At 36.2% G+C, this 12875-nt stretch overlaps 1 protein-coding gene across 25 annotated transcripts in view; it reads left to right on the top strand.

Annotated features, from left to right (window-relative positions):
- The window catches only part of LOC145670271 (uncharacterized), a 312108-nt gene that overhangs the window by 157490 nt on the left and 141743 nt on the right, over nucleotides 1–12875 (top strand). For 7 of the 25 annotated variants that reach the window (XM_081739036.1, XM_081738984.1, XM_081738916.1 and 4 more), the window contains exon 2: nucleotides 11454–11709. The exons of the other annotated variants lie outside the window; for them this stretch is intronic. In XM_081739036.1, the coding sequence (XP_081595162.1) occupies nucleotides 11600–11709 (110 nt within the window). In that variant the 5' untranslated portion in view covers nucleotides 11454–11599. The remainder of the gene's footprint in view (nucleotides 1–11453; nucleotides 11710–12875) is intronic. 25 annotated transcript variants of the gene reach the window in all.

The following is a 12875-nucleotide window of genomic DNA, read 5'->3' as shown; positions in this document are numbered from 1 at the left end:
TATAAATGTAGGATAATGTTTCGATGAAAAAATATTAAAGATCTCTAATACAGCCATCAAAACTACAAAATTAGCCAAAAGCCTGTAAAATCAGAAGTACTTGAAACCACAGGATGGAGCTTTCTTCACAGGCATTTATCAGATGATGCCACTCATATTCAGATGACAAAAGGAAACATTGGTAGAGATGAAAATAACATATTAAGGAATCCTGTGAAGGTAAAGAAGCGATTCCAAATTTGTCAAAACAGTTAAAAATTCTAAATTAGTACAAAAAGTGGAAGTTTTACTCCAAGAAATATACGTATTCGAAGTATTGCATAGGGACTAAAACTTCATTGTTAAATATTGAGGAAGGTAATTTGAAGAGGTACTGGAACTTATTAACACCATTACATTAATCAAAATAAACGTAACGATTAGAAATGGGTTTATTACCGTTTTGAATCTAGATACAATGTTCAAATTATATATAAAAAAAATGCTTTTAGGGTTTGTATATGATCACCAAATTGGAAACAGTCTTGACCTGTCTACAGAGTACTGCAGTAAATTGGAGCAGTGGTCGGTTGAATGGATGATATTTTAAGAAACAAGGATTTCTAAAACAAAAAATACAAGTTCTGATATTAGTGCATTGGATTCAAAAAACTTACAAACATATATATTAATTATGTGTTTAAGTTACTGTACTTATTGAGACAGGAAAACAAACTAGAAGTATAGATAATTATACTGTGTAATATATTTACTATGGCACTGTTGAAATACATGAACAATGTGAAGACTACAAAAATAACTACTTAAGTCTTGTCACCTTGAAGAATGCCCGAACAGTGCATTCGAAATATTTGAGGAAAAGAACAATACAATTGAAAGGAACATTCAGGTTAGTAGATAATTAACATTATAATGTGTTCTGTACTCTCTGTTAGTAATTCTTTCACGTTACCGAGGCAAAATCTTTATTTTCGTTTCAATTCCTTACTTCCATCTCCCACACGAACAGATGTTGTATAAATGCCGTTCATTCTAGCTTTGGAACTTCTTTGCCTTAATGACCAAAGCAAACCACTTTTAATAAATAGTAGTGTTAGAGTTTCGGCAGTGATACATTGCCGAAGCTGTGACACTATTATTTATTAAAAGGGTTTTACATTGCCGAAATTGTAACACTATTATTTATTAAAAGTGATTTGCTTTGGTCAGCTTTTAAGATTTTGTGTCTCATTCTTGGACACACACTGCTTATTTTGTCAATGATATAAAAATTCAAAACCAAGTCCAGTTTCTTTACTGTGTTTTTCTTCCTTTCAGTACATTCACGTCAGGAACCATTCTTTGTCTTTCTACAGTTTCGTCTGTTTTTCTCACACTTCTTTCCTCCAATTAGCACTGTAAATAGAAAATTTCACTCAATTTATTGAGTCGCATTTGCAAAATTGTGCATTGTTCGATTTATTTCTGTGCCGTGTTTTTTCTTCATTACTTAGTTTCATAATCTTAATTGAAAAGAGCCCAATTGCTTTATCAGCTTTGTTTACAGATTGTACAGTTTCCCATTGGTGTGAAAGGTTCACCATTGTGACTGTTAGCAGTACTTTTTTCACACTTTGACAGTTTATTATAGCAGGAATGACATGCTGATGTTTATTTCCACTGTTCTCGGTTTTTTTTTCTTTCTTTCTGAACATTTTGGTAATGTAAATGGGTCACAACATGAGTTTCCAAACTTTTTTTATGGTGGGTACAAATGATATTTATTTCAAGTACACCTTTTTAAAGAAGTTCTGCTTTACTTATATCTGCTGCTATCCTGACAACTGACTGTTCCTAAGAATTATTTTTTAGAGGTTTCATTGATATAGCAACCTACAGAGCACTCCATGATATCGTGTAATATTCGTAGTAATGGTACAAACAATGAAGCTTAACAAACTGCAGGTACACAGGAATACGCAGTGCCACGTGTGCGCTTGCAGCGTTTCACAACAGACTGACTAGCTAGCTGCAACTTATCTTGTTTTAGTTTGTTACAACTTTCACGAATCTTACATGACCATACGTACACCTGTCAAAGCATTCACATCTTGACAGTATTGACGTGCAAACAGTAATACAGATAAGTATTTATACCCTTTATATATATCCGTTATAATCTATAAGAATTATCTGACGATTGCTTTTACCCATACAAACATATTCATTTTATTAAACACAGATATGGGGTCAGTATGTAGGATCAAAGTTTCAAATTCCTTCCTGCTCCCTCATTAGATAAATTGACATTGGCATTTAAAATTTTTCCGACTTTTTACTTTTCGGATCCAAAAATTGGCATGAAGGATTTTCAATTCTAGCTATAGCTGTTTTACAATGTCTTGATTAATAAAAATGTTACATTCGACATTCTTGAGTATCGGCAGTCAGTATCCTACGCTGTCATATAACAATTGGGGATTTGTTCTTATCTCTTCTCTATGGAAGTCAAGTAAAAGAACCGGGAGGAATACTTAAGTAAGCAAACTGTATTAACACTGAGAGAGATTATATGAAAATGCAAAAACACAATAAAATTACATTGAAAGAAAGTAAATTTCGTAATCACAAAATATTATACACGAGAGACCTTACTTGGCTCAGATTCTTCTCCAACTAAGATTTTACAAAGAGAAAAAGATCTTACATGAATGTTAGGTGTCCTCTCACCCACATGACTGAATTTTCCCCTCGTCTTTGGCTGCTTCCGTCCTTCCCTTTTGCCAGCCTGTATCCTCCTTATATCTTTCCTCTTTATCACACTTAATTATATTTCTAATAATTACGAAGTCTCTCTTGTCCCTTAGGCAAGGTTCTTTTATATTTAAAAAAAAAAGTTCTTTTTCTTAGCACATATTAAATTATCTTACCCATTTTTTTTTCCTTGCAAAATCTGTTTCCCAACACATTCCCCCACTGTATCAGTACATAACTCGAACAACACCTTTTTGTGTGTGTCGGTTTTATCCTTTTCCTTGCAAAAATCTGTCCTGGCAGTGAGCCACTTAACACTGTCACAGAATGTATTAGATTCAAAATAATGTGAATCATGCTTTTAAAATAATAATAATAATAATAATAATAATAATAAAAGGAATTCATAAAGGAATAAACGAGAATAGGAATCACAATTCACATTCACAACATCGCACTGTATCACTGTATAACGATGTTCTACACTGCATCACAATTTCCATGAACACAAGAATATGGCATGACCCAGTCCTCCAGTCCGCTGAAGGGGGGATAGACTGTCGCCCATTGGGGGTGAAAATTTCCGGGTGCTCGTCACCTGGACCTCATTGTTTGCAGTTGTTTAAATTTGTTATATAACCGGAAGAGGAAAATGGAATTAGTTACGGTTAAAAGGAATTGAAGTGTCGTTAAACTAGTGGTTATAGGATCGGTGAGCTCTGGAGGTATCCAGTTATTCCAGGAGGGATTATTGTCTGTCTGTTGCTTCTATGGCGTTTATTGTGGAAATAGTGTCAGTAAAATTAAATGGGATATTGGTTAGATTTGTCTTATATGTAAAGAGTCTGTCTGGGGTGAGCTGAAAAAGGGAATCATTGATTGACAACGCGTGATGCATTAAGATGTGTCTCATAATGATTTCATTAGTACCACATAGATCATCTTGTGTAATAAGTAGTGTCCCCTTTGAGAAGAGTTTATGTTCGCAGGGTAAAGTTAGTCTTATGGTATTTGTTTTTGGCGTAATTAGTTCATGTTGTATGCCTTGGGAGGTTTCAACTATTAAAGGATGCGGTGGGTTTGTGAGTATATATTCATTGTTGGAGAATTGAGTGATTACGACTGTTTGATTTTGTGTACAAATGAAAGGACAGGCCTGCCTGTATATGCCTGTTACCTTAGGAAAACGAAAATTATGTAGACATTATGTCGTTATTAGGTTGTGAAATGGAGGGTACTTTGCAAAGGAATAGTTTACTAGTGATACTGCAATCCCGCATTGCTTCTTCTGTCATGGAGATAGTGCGGGATGTTGTAAATAATGCATATTTGACATCTGTATGCAGTGTACATGTTTCGTTAGGTAATCCAATAGGATATACAAATAATTTGTGTAACGTATAAAGTGTATTTGTGGGCATAACCGGGACATTGATGGTGAGATATACTTTCGATGGGGAAATGTTACAATAGGCCACCATCATTTGATAAGCTGCATGAGATGTGAATAAGGGGTTAATTTGCTTATTTTTCTTGGCTAATTTGATATTTAGTTTTTTAAGATCGGATTCCAGCATGGTGAGTGGTAGTAATTGAGGCGGGATCCTATTATCATTACATGCCGTATAAATGTCATTAAAAATACTTGTTTCTAGTAAATGATGGACACTATTCAAAAGTAATGTATCTAAGTTAAAAAATAATTCGAAAAAAGAGATCATTTGTTGCCGATTCGAAAGAATGTCGTGCTGGATAGTTTTTTCATCCCGAATGATTCTGTTAAAAGTAGTTTGAACATCCTGGAATCCCTGCTTAGTTTCTTTTGACAAACGGGACACTTGTTTCGACACGTTTTGCAACTGGTAATGCACTGTTATTTCTCTCTGTTCCAGATTTTGAACGTGTATCTTAAGTTCTTCTTCATTGGAATGAAATCGTGCTAGATCTGATTCAGTGGCTACTCCTGTACTCCATTTTAAAAAACTACCTAAGAAGGGAAGTAATGCTCTTTTTTGTTTATTTTGTTTGGGTATAAACCCATACTTCGAATTATATGTGGCCTGCATTAAGTCTTGGGAAAAGTTATTAGCCGCTTGTATGATCTGGAGTAAAGGTAAACAAAATTTTGAGCCGTTGACAGGAGAGCAATCTATGTTCACTTGATTGGTTTCAATAACAGGGATATCAAAGGTATAAATGAGGGGTGCTAAGGAGGTATATGTAATTGCTTGGTGTATTCTTAAGAAATCTAACCCAATCGTTACTTCTACTCCTTGCGGATCCAAAGTTGCATGGAGAGTTGGGGTTTGAAAGAGAATGAGGATTCCAAGTATCCTGCAATGAAAGAACGAAAAAGAAAGTAAAATAGTTATTTGTTGTCAATAAAATTGAAAATCGTAATTGTTTGTTAACGTTCCCCATGCATATTATGAGTAATACAATAGTTGAATACAGTGACATGGTTAGGAAAAAAAGGTCTTACATGAATGTTAGGTGTCCTCTCACCCACATGACTGAATTTTCCCCTCGTCTTTGGCTGCTTCCGTCCTTCCCTTTTGCCAGCCTGTATCCTCCTTACATCTTCCCTCTTTATCGCACTTAATTATATTTCTAATAGTTACGAAGTCTCTCTTGTCCCTTAGGCAAGGTTCTTTTATATATATATATATAAAAAAAAAATTAATAGTTCTTTTTCTTAGCACATATTAACCTTTAAACGACGGAGGGATTTAAATGCCGCAGCCCCTTTTATACGGCGCCATTTAAAGCGTTTTCGTAAGAGTTTACAAACAAATCCATATCTTCACCCCTATTTATCCTAGGATCATGGTTCATACCTCATTCTCTTCAGAATGGAGCTGGCTTTCAAATGGTACCACTTGCATGCTCGTATCATATACCAGGAGAGGGGAAAATGATTTTAAATATAAAATTTCGTAGGGGGGGAATTTTTTTCCACACTTTGGGCCCCTCTGGAACGGCCCTGTGTGAACGTAGAGATCTCAAAAAAAATCTGGTAAATAGTACTTGGTATACTGAATGTGTGTGCTAAATTTCAAGTTTATATCTTGAATACTAAGGGCGGGAGAAATTTTATCAAGAATTCCCACAATGCCCCAAATTACCGCAAAACACCATGATCTCAGGTAAAAAATTTCCTGAGACATCTCTATTTACCCTAGAACTACAATCTGCCAATCATTCTCTTCAGAATAGAACTGCCTTTCAGGCGGTACCATTCACATGTCTCCATCATGTATCTAAGGCGGGAAAATCCCGATAAAAGGAATTTTTGGGTGTAAATATCCCTTTTTTCAAATTTTAGCCCCTCTGGCTCCCCCCTGTTTTAACGCAGAAATCTGAAAAAAAATTCTGTTAAATACTACTCGGTGGACTGAATGTTTGTGCATAATTTCAATCTTCTAGGTGCAAAAATAGGCCCGCAAAAAATTATATATACCGACAACGTCCCATATTCCCCTATACAGAAGTATATTTTGACAAAAATTCCCTGACACATCCCTAATTACCCTAGGGTCATGTTTCGCCCATCATTCTCTTCAGAATAGAACTGCCTTTCAGACGGTACGACTCACGTGTCTCCATCATGTACCTAAGGCGGGAAAATCCCGAAGAAAGGGATTTTTTTGGTCTAAATATCCCTTTTTTCAACTTTTAGCCCCTCTGGACCCCCCTGTTTTAACGCAGAGATCTGAAAAAAAATCTGATAAATACTACTAGGTGGACTGAATGTTTATACACAATTTCAATCTTCTAGGTGCAAAAGTAAGCCTGCCAAAAATATATATATACTGACAATGTACCATATTCTCGTATACAGAGGGATATTTTTGAAAATTCCCTGAGACATCCCTAATTACCCTAGAATCATGGTTTGCACATCGTTTTCTTCAGAATAGAACTGCCTTTCAGGTAGTACCATTCACATGTTTCCACCATGTATCTAAGACGGGAAAATCCCGAAGAAAAGGATTTTTTGATAAAAATATCCCTTTTTTCAACTTTTTCCCTCTCTGGATCCCCCCCTGTTTTAACGCAGAAATCTTAAAAAAATCTGTTAAATACTACTCGGTGGAGTGAATGTTTGTGCAAAATTTCAATCTTCTACGTGCAAAAATAAGCCCGCCAAAAAATAATGAACATAGGCTTAATAAAAGAAAATATATATATATTTGAGAATTATGACGTCATCACCTCCTATGTCTCGACGCAGGAAGGTGTGAAACCATACGTAAGGTCTTCTACAATGCCTCTTGACTTGAAAAACAAAAAAAACCCGGACGAAAAAGCTCAAATAGGAGAGTTATAACGCAATGTACCATGAAACACACAAAGGGATAGAGTGTAGACTGTCTGGACAGAAACACTCTCACACACACACAAACGCATTCACGCACACACATTTTCCCTTATCTCATCAACATCATTGGTAATAAACACCTCGAAGTGTAAGCTGAGTTCCTCACAAGAGAAACAATCTCCTCGTGTCAGCAGAAATAATTGATAAACAAGCGGTCACAAAAGTCAACGTGAAGAAATGAAAAAAAAATAAAGGGAGGAAAAGTAACCAATTTTATAGTTTGTTTGGGTTACAACTGGTGAACCATATTTCAGTCACGTGTTTCTATGATCGTTTTAGAACACACAGATGCTAGCAGCGGAAGGTTTGATGCAGGATAGCCAGTGCTACATTAGTTATTGGTCTGAATAATTCTTTTGGTCGAAAAGGACCAAACCGTATTTTCAGCCAAAATCGCTATTGGTCGAAAACGACCAACTTCGTCGTGTAAAGGTTAAATTATCTTATCCATTTTTTTTTCCTTGCAAAATCTGTTTCTCAACACATTCCCCCACTGTATCAGTACATAACTCGAACAACACCTTTTTGTGTGTGTCGGTTTTATCCTTTTCCTTGCAAAATCTGTTTCCCAACACAGTCTGAAAAGCTTTCTAGCCATACTTCTTATACAGAAAACTCTATCCTGTAGTTTCAAGTACTTTGAACCTTACAGACTTTCGAAAATGACAAGTTTTGTACTTTTGATGGCTGCATTCAAGATCTTGAAAATTCCTGTTATCAAAACATTATCCTGGCTTTATATATATATATATATATGTTTTATGAAAAACCAATATCTCTGTTTTAAGACCAACTTTCTATCTTTCGTAGTAACTGTGCAGTAGCTGGTTTTTTGCACCATTGCAAACCCTTATTTTTACGCGTGGCAGTGAAGAAAAATGAGTCTAAATTCAAGATGGCGGCAGATGAAAAATCTGATCTATCTCAGCATGTCATTTGTAAGGTAACCTTTAGTGAAAAGAAAAAAATGTTGGTCGAGCAACCGTAGTTGATGATTTTACATGAATTGATTTTTCATGTAATTTGCTTAACCCTTATCCGGGCAACCGGGGCCTCCCAGGCCCAGTAGCTTCATTTTTCTAAAATTTCTCAATAACCATACATATTTCGAAGACATAAAATACTGAATTCTTCTATCTTTCGTCGAAGTTAAAATCATGAACATATCGAGTTGGTAAAGTTTTTTTTTTTTTTAATTTGAAAATCTTTTCCTGACGTAACCGGGCAGCCGGGGCCTAGGAGGCCCCGTATAACTTTAGTGAAATTCCTGTCAAATATTAGATCAAATTGTCACATAATTATATATTGAACACGTGACTATTGTAACCTTTAGTCGGAACAGTATGCGGCAACAGACATTGAATTTTGAGTGTTGTGCACTTAAAATATATACTGGGCCTGATAGACCCCGGTTGCCCGTTTACGTTACAAAAATGTCTGGACTGGATTTGCTATTCTGCTTGGTCGGCTTACAAAAGCGTGACACGAAGTTTCGCTACTTGACAAAAATATATACCGGTACATTCTAGACTAGTCTGAACAGTAAGAGACAATAGGCATTGTGTTAATTTTAACCAAATTATTTTTTATATATTATATATTAAACCCGTTATTTTAAAACTTCCCTGCCGTCAAGCGGGAATTTCACGAGATTGCTGAAGGTAATTTAAATGCGTCTAAATTAATCAAACTAGGATTATATTTTAGTTTCGTGTGTAGCCATAACTACATTCTATCACGGTACTAACGTTAAAGTGTTTGGATAAGTGGTGCACACATATTTGTTGCCACAAAATTTCCCTATTCTAATACAAGAAATATAAGTACACAATTATTTTAACTGTAAACTAGTAAATATAAGATAATTTTCACTTTAAAAAGCATAATATAGTAAAATATTCGAAAATTTTAATTTTTTCCAAAATTTCCGAGTTTTTTCCAGGCCTTCACAATACTATCCGTTCCAATTGTCAGGATTCGATTGTCGATTCCGATTTTACATCCCTGTCACTCGTACACGACGCGGAATTCAACGACATGCAAGAGGACATTTTGTTTTCGAAAACTTTGAACCCCTGCCAACAAAAAATTTTGCCTGGTATAGGGGATAATTTGTTAATAGAAAGGCTCTGTTGTATGTAAATAATAGTCTGTAAAATTTGAGGATGGTAGGCTAATAACAAGTCGATCGTCTCATCCATAGAGAAATAGAGAGAAAGTTTTCGTACGCCTAAGTTTCATGTTGGCAGGTCACATGACATATATACAGATTTATGTACGGTTTGTGTGGTTTCACCTTAAAAATGGAATATTTAGTTACACATTTTTTTTCTTCTTCTAAAACTTTTTCCCAGTTATCTGGGGTTGGCTTTTTTGGATCGCTGTCCTACACCTGTTTCTATCTTGTCATATCCGTTGTGACACCACAGTGCATCCTATCGTTCTGAATATAATTTTCCTACTTCTTCTTTGGTCAGCCTCGGGCTCGTTTCTCTCTGTAGCATCTACTCGGTGAGCTACATACTTCAAAGGGTCTTCTTCTTACGTGCCCAAACCATCTCAGTCTACTTTCTTATAGTTGTTCTACTACAGATCTCACCTTTACTGTTCTCCAGATCAACTTCATTCTTAATTTTGTCCTTCCGCGTCACTCTACACATCCACCGCAACATATAATTTCTGTTCCTTTCTCTTCTTCGTCGTCCAACATTCCGCTCCGTATAATATAGCAGGTCTCACTACTGTTTTGTAAACTTTTCCTTCAAGCCTTATTGGTACTCTACGTTCACACAACACTCATACGGCTTCTCTCCATTTTGTCCAACCGCTGCTAATTCTGCTGTTTATATCTTCTGTTCCTGCATTTCCTGCAGAACTGATCCCAAGTACGTACTTGTATTCATTACCACCTCTTCTTTTTCGTCCAGTTGTATTTTTGGATTCTCGATTTTTCCCGAAAGGACACTGTAAATGTTCTTAGTTCTATTAATTCTAAGCCTTTTGCTCTCCAGGCATCTAATTTCTCTTGCAGAGCGACCTTGTTCTCATTCATCAGTACGATGTCATCCGTAAATTGCATATTCCAAGGTGCTAACTCTTGGATATTCTTTGTAAGTTCGTCCATCACAATTGCAGAAAGGTATGAGCTAAGACTAGATCCCTCATTGCGAACTCTTCTGTTATTCCGCAGACTCTCTTCATTTCTGTCCAACATCCATTATACATATCTTGAATTACACAGATGTATGTGTCCCGAACACACTTTTTCTTCAGTGCTCACCAAATAAGATCCCATGGCACTCTATCATACAATTTCTGTAGGTCGATGAAAACTGTACGGAGGTCTTTGTATTCTCTGTACTTTTCCATTAGCATCCCAAGTGCAAGTGTTGCATTAGTTGTCAATTGCCGTGGCATGAAGTCAAAGTGGTTCTCTGTAATTTCGGTCTCTTCTCTCAATTTTGCATCATTGCATGGCTCATTAAGTTTCATTCCTCTGTAGTTGCCACGTTCTTGCATGTCTCCTTTGTTTTTTTTAAAAGCAGTACAATATAGCTACTTCATTGGTTTGGCATTTTTCCCGTTTTCAATACCCTATTAAAAAATCGAGTAAACCACTACACACCTCCTTTACCTAAACTTTTCCATTATAGGGAGATTATCGGATCCTGGGGCTTTAGCACTTTTCATCTTTTGTATGGCATTTTCTACCTCTACCATGGTCACAAGTCGAACCAGTCCCTGATTCGTGCATAGATTTTCGCACGTTCCCTTCGGTTTTTCTTCATTGGGAAGTTTTTGGAAATACGTCTTCCACCTCTTCTTTATCTTTTGCTAACTTGTCAGAACTAGTGGGGGCACAAAATACGGTTTTCTCCAAAACCTGTTCTGTTTTTCACCGAAACCTGTTCCTTTTTTTTTTTTCTTTCTTTTAATTTGTTCTATTTCTGACCAGAATAGTGTTTCGTTGCTCTCCGCAAACAAATTCCGTTTCCACAGAAATAGTTTTATGTGTTTTCCAAAAGTTTTCACCGAAACCAGTTTCGATGAAAGCCGAACCGGTTTCGGTAAACAAAACGAACCAGTTTTTAGAAACCGGTTTCCGGTTTTTATAAAAACCGGTTTTGCCCATCCCTAGTCAGAACCTCGCTATGTTCGTCCTTGATGCAGCATACGTGCGACATATCTTTTGCATTTCTCTTACTTTCATAAGCTTTATTGCAAATAACATGCACTATCTATACTGTGGCTTACGTCGATGTTAATAAAATATTTACCTTTTTATTTGGTAAATTTATTTGTTTATCATTTGCATAAATAGAGTCTGTATTTTTACTAGATTTACCATGCAGCATGATAGTTTGCTGTGTTGCCAAACGTCAATCACGAATGACTTTACCTTGAGTCATGTGAAATGATAGATAGATCCGGAGCAATCAGAAATGGAACTTACAGGAAATAGGCTAATTGGTTGTAATATTTGTAATGGCTAAAAAGAAAATTTGGGATCAGAAGGTGCATAACAAAAGATCCAGAGCCCAAAGACAAAGAAGGAAGAAAGAAGCTGCTCAGAAACTTCACTTTTACTTACAGAGGTAAGAGATTTTACAGTTTTGCATTCATTCGCCATATATCATCATCCACCATTATCATCAATTTTTGCATTAAAATTACTGTATTAAAAACTGTTATTAATATATTACAAAACTTAAGTGATATAGGTGACTGGGCGTATGTTTGCATCTGAAGATATGAACCATATGTTTGCATCTGAAAATATGAACCATCTCAAGTTGAGCTTTAGTAGAAAAAAGGAAAACATACAAATATATACATATAAAAATAAAAGGAACTATGTTTATGACTTAATAACTCTTGAACCACCCGACCGATCTCGATCAAATTTTCAACATAGATGAGGTTCGGGTCTGGGATAGGTTTCATCGTTTCACTTTAACGGTGCAACTTTGAGGGGAAGGGGAGATATTTAAAAATGATCAAAATTGACCGATAGTAGTGTCGAATCTATAATTTTCGGGGTCGCTGAAATGAACAGTGACACTTCCGATGCCATTTAAATCCAAATTCAGTCCCGCAATTTGGGGGAGGGGGAGATACATAAAAAATGACCGCTATTATTATCGAATCCATGGTTTCGGGGGTCGCTGAAATGAACAGTGACACTTCCGATGCCGTTTAAATCCAAATTCAGTCTCGCAATTTGGGGGAGGGGGAGATACATAAAAAAATGACCGCTATTATTATCGAATCCATGGTTTCCGGGGTCGCTGAAATGAACAGTAACACTTCCGATGCTGTTTAACTCCAAATTTATCCCTTTATGTTCAAAATTAAACATATTCTCCCCGTGCGAGGAACGGGTATTCTGCTAGTTAATTATAATTACATATCAAGAACGGTTAATGTATGTATTTTTAACGTCCCTCAGGATTATGCTCCGAGGCTAAGGGAGACTGCAGTGATGAAGGAAATAGTGAAATGACGAAAGAGGGAGGAAACGGGAGAATCGAACGCACACAATATTTGTTCACCATAAAGACTTGTGTAACTAAAACGTACTGTGATGTAAATAGGATATCTAATGTAGAACCACCATTTTAGCAGCTGTTAGGGAATATCTCCCTACAAATACTAAAACAAAATTCTACTTAAGGCGCCGCGGTGGCTCAGTGGTAGAGCGTTTACTTCTGGTACATGGAGCCCTTGGTTCGACCCCATCTCGCACCAAGTGAGCTTTGTG

The sequence above is a fragment of the Thermobia domestica genome, chromosome 2 (assembly GCF_964235325.1).
Source record: "Thermobia domestica chromosome 2, izTheDome1.hap1.1, whole genome shotgun sequence".
Lineage (NCBI taxonomy): Eukaryota > Metazoa > Arthropoda > Insecta > Zygentoma > Lepismatidae > Thermobia > Thermobia domestica.
Note: the sequence above shows the minus strand (reverse complement) of the source record. Positions and strands in the feature narration are given on the sequence as shown.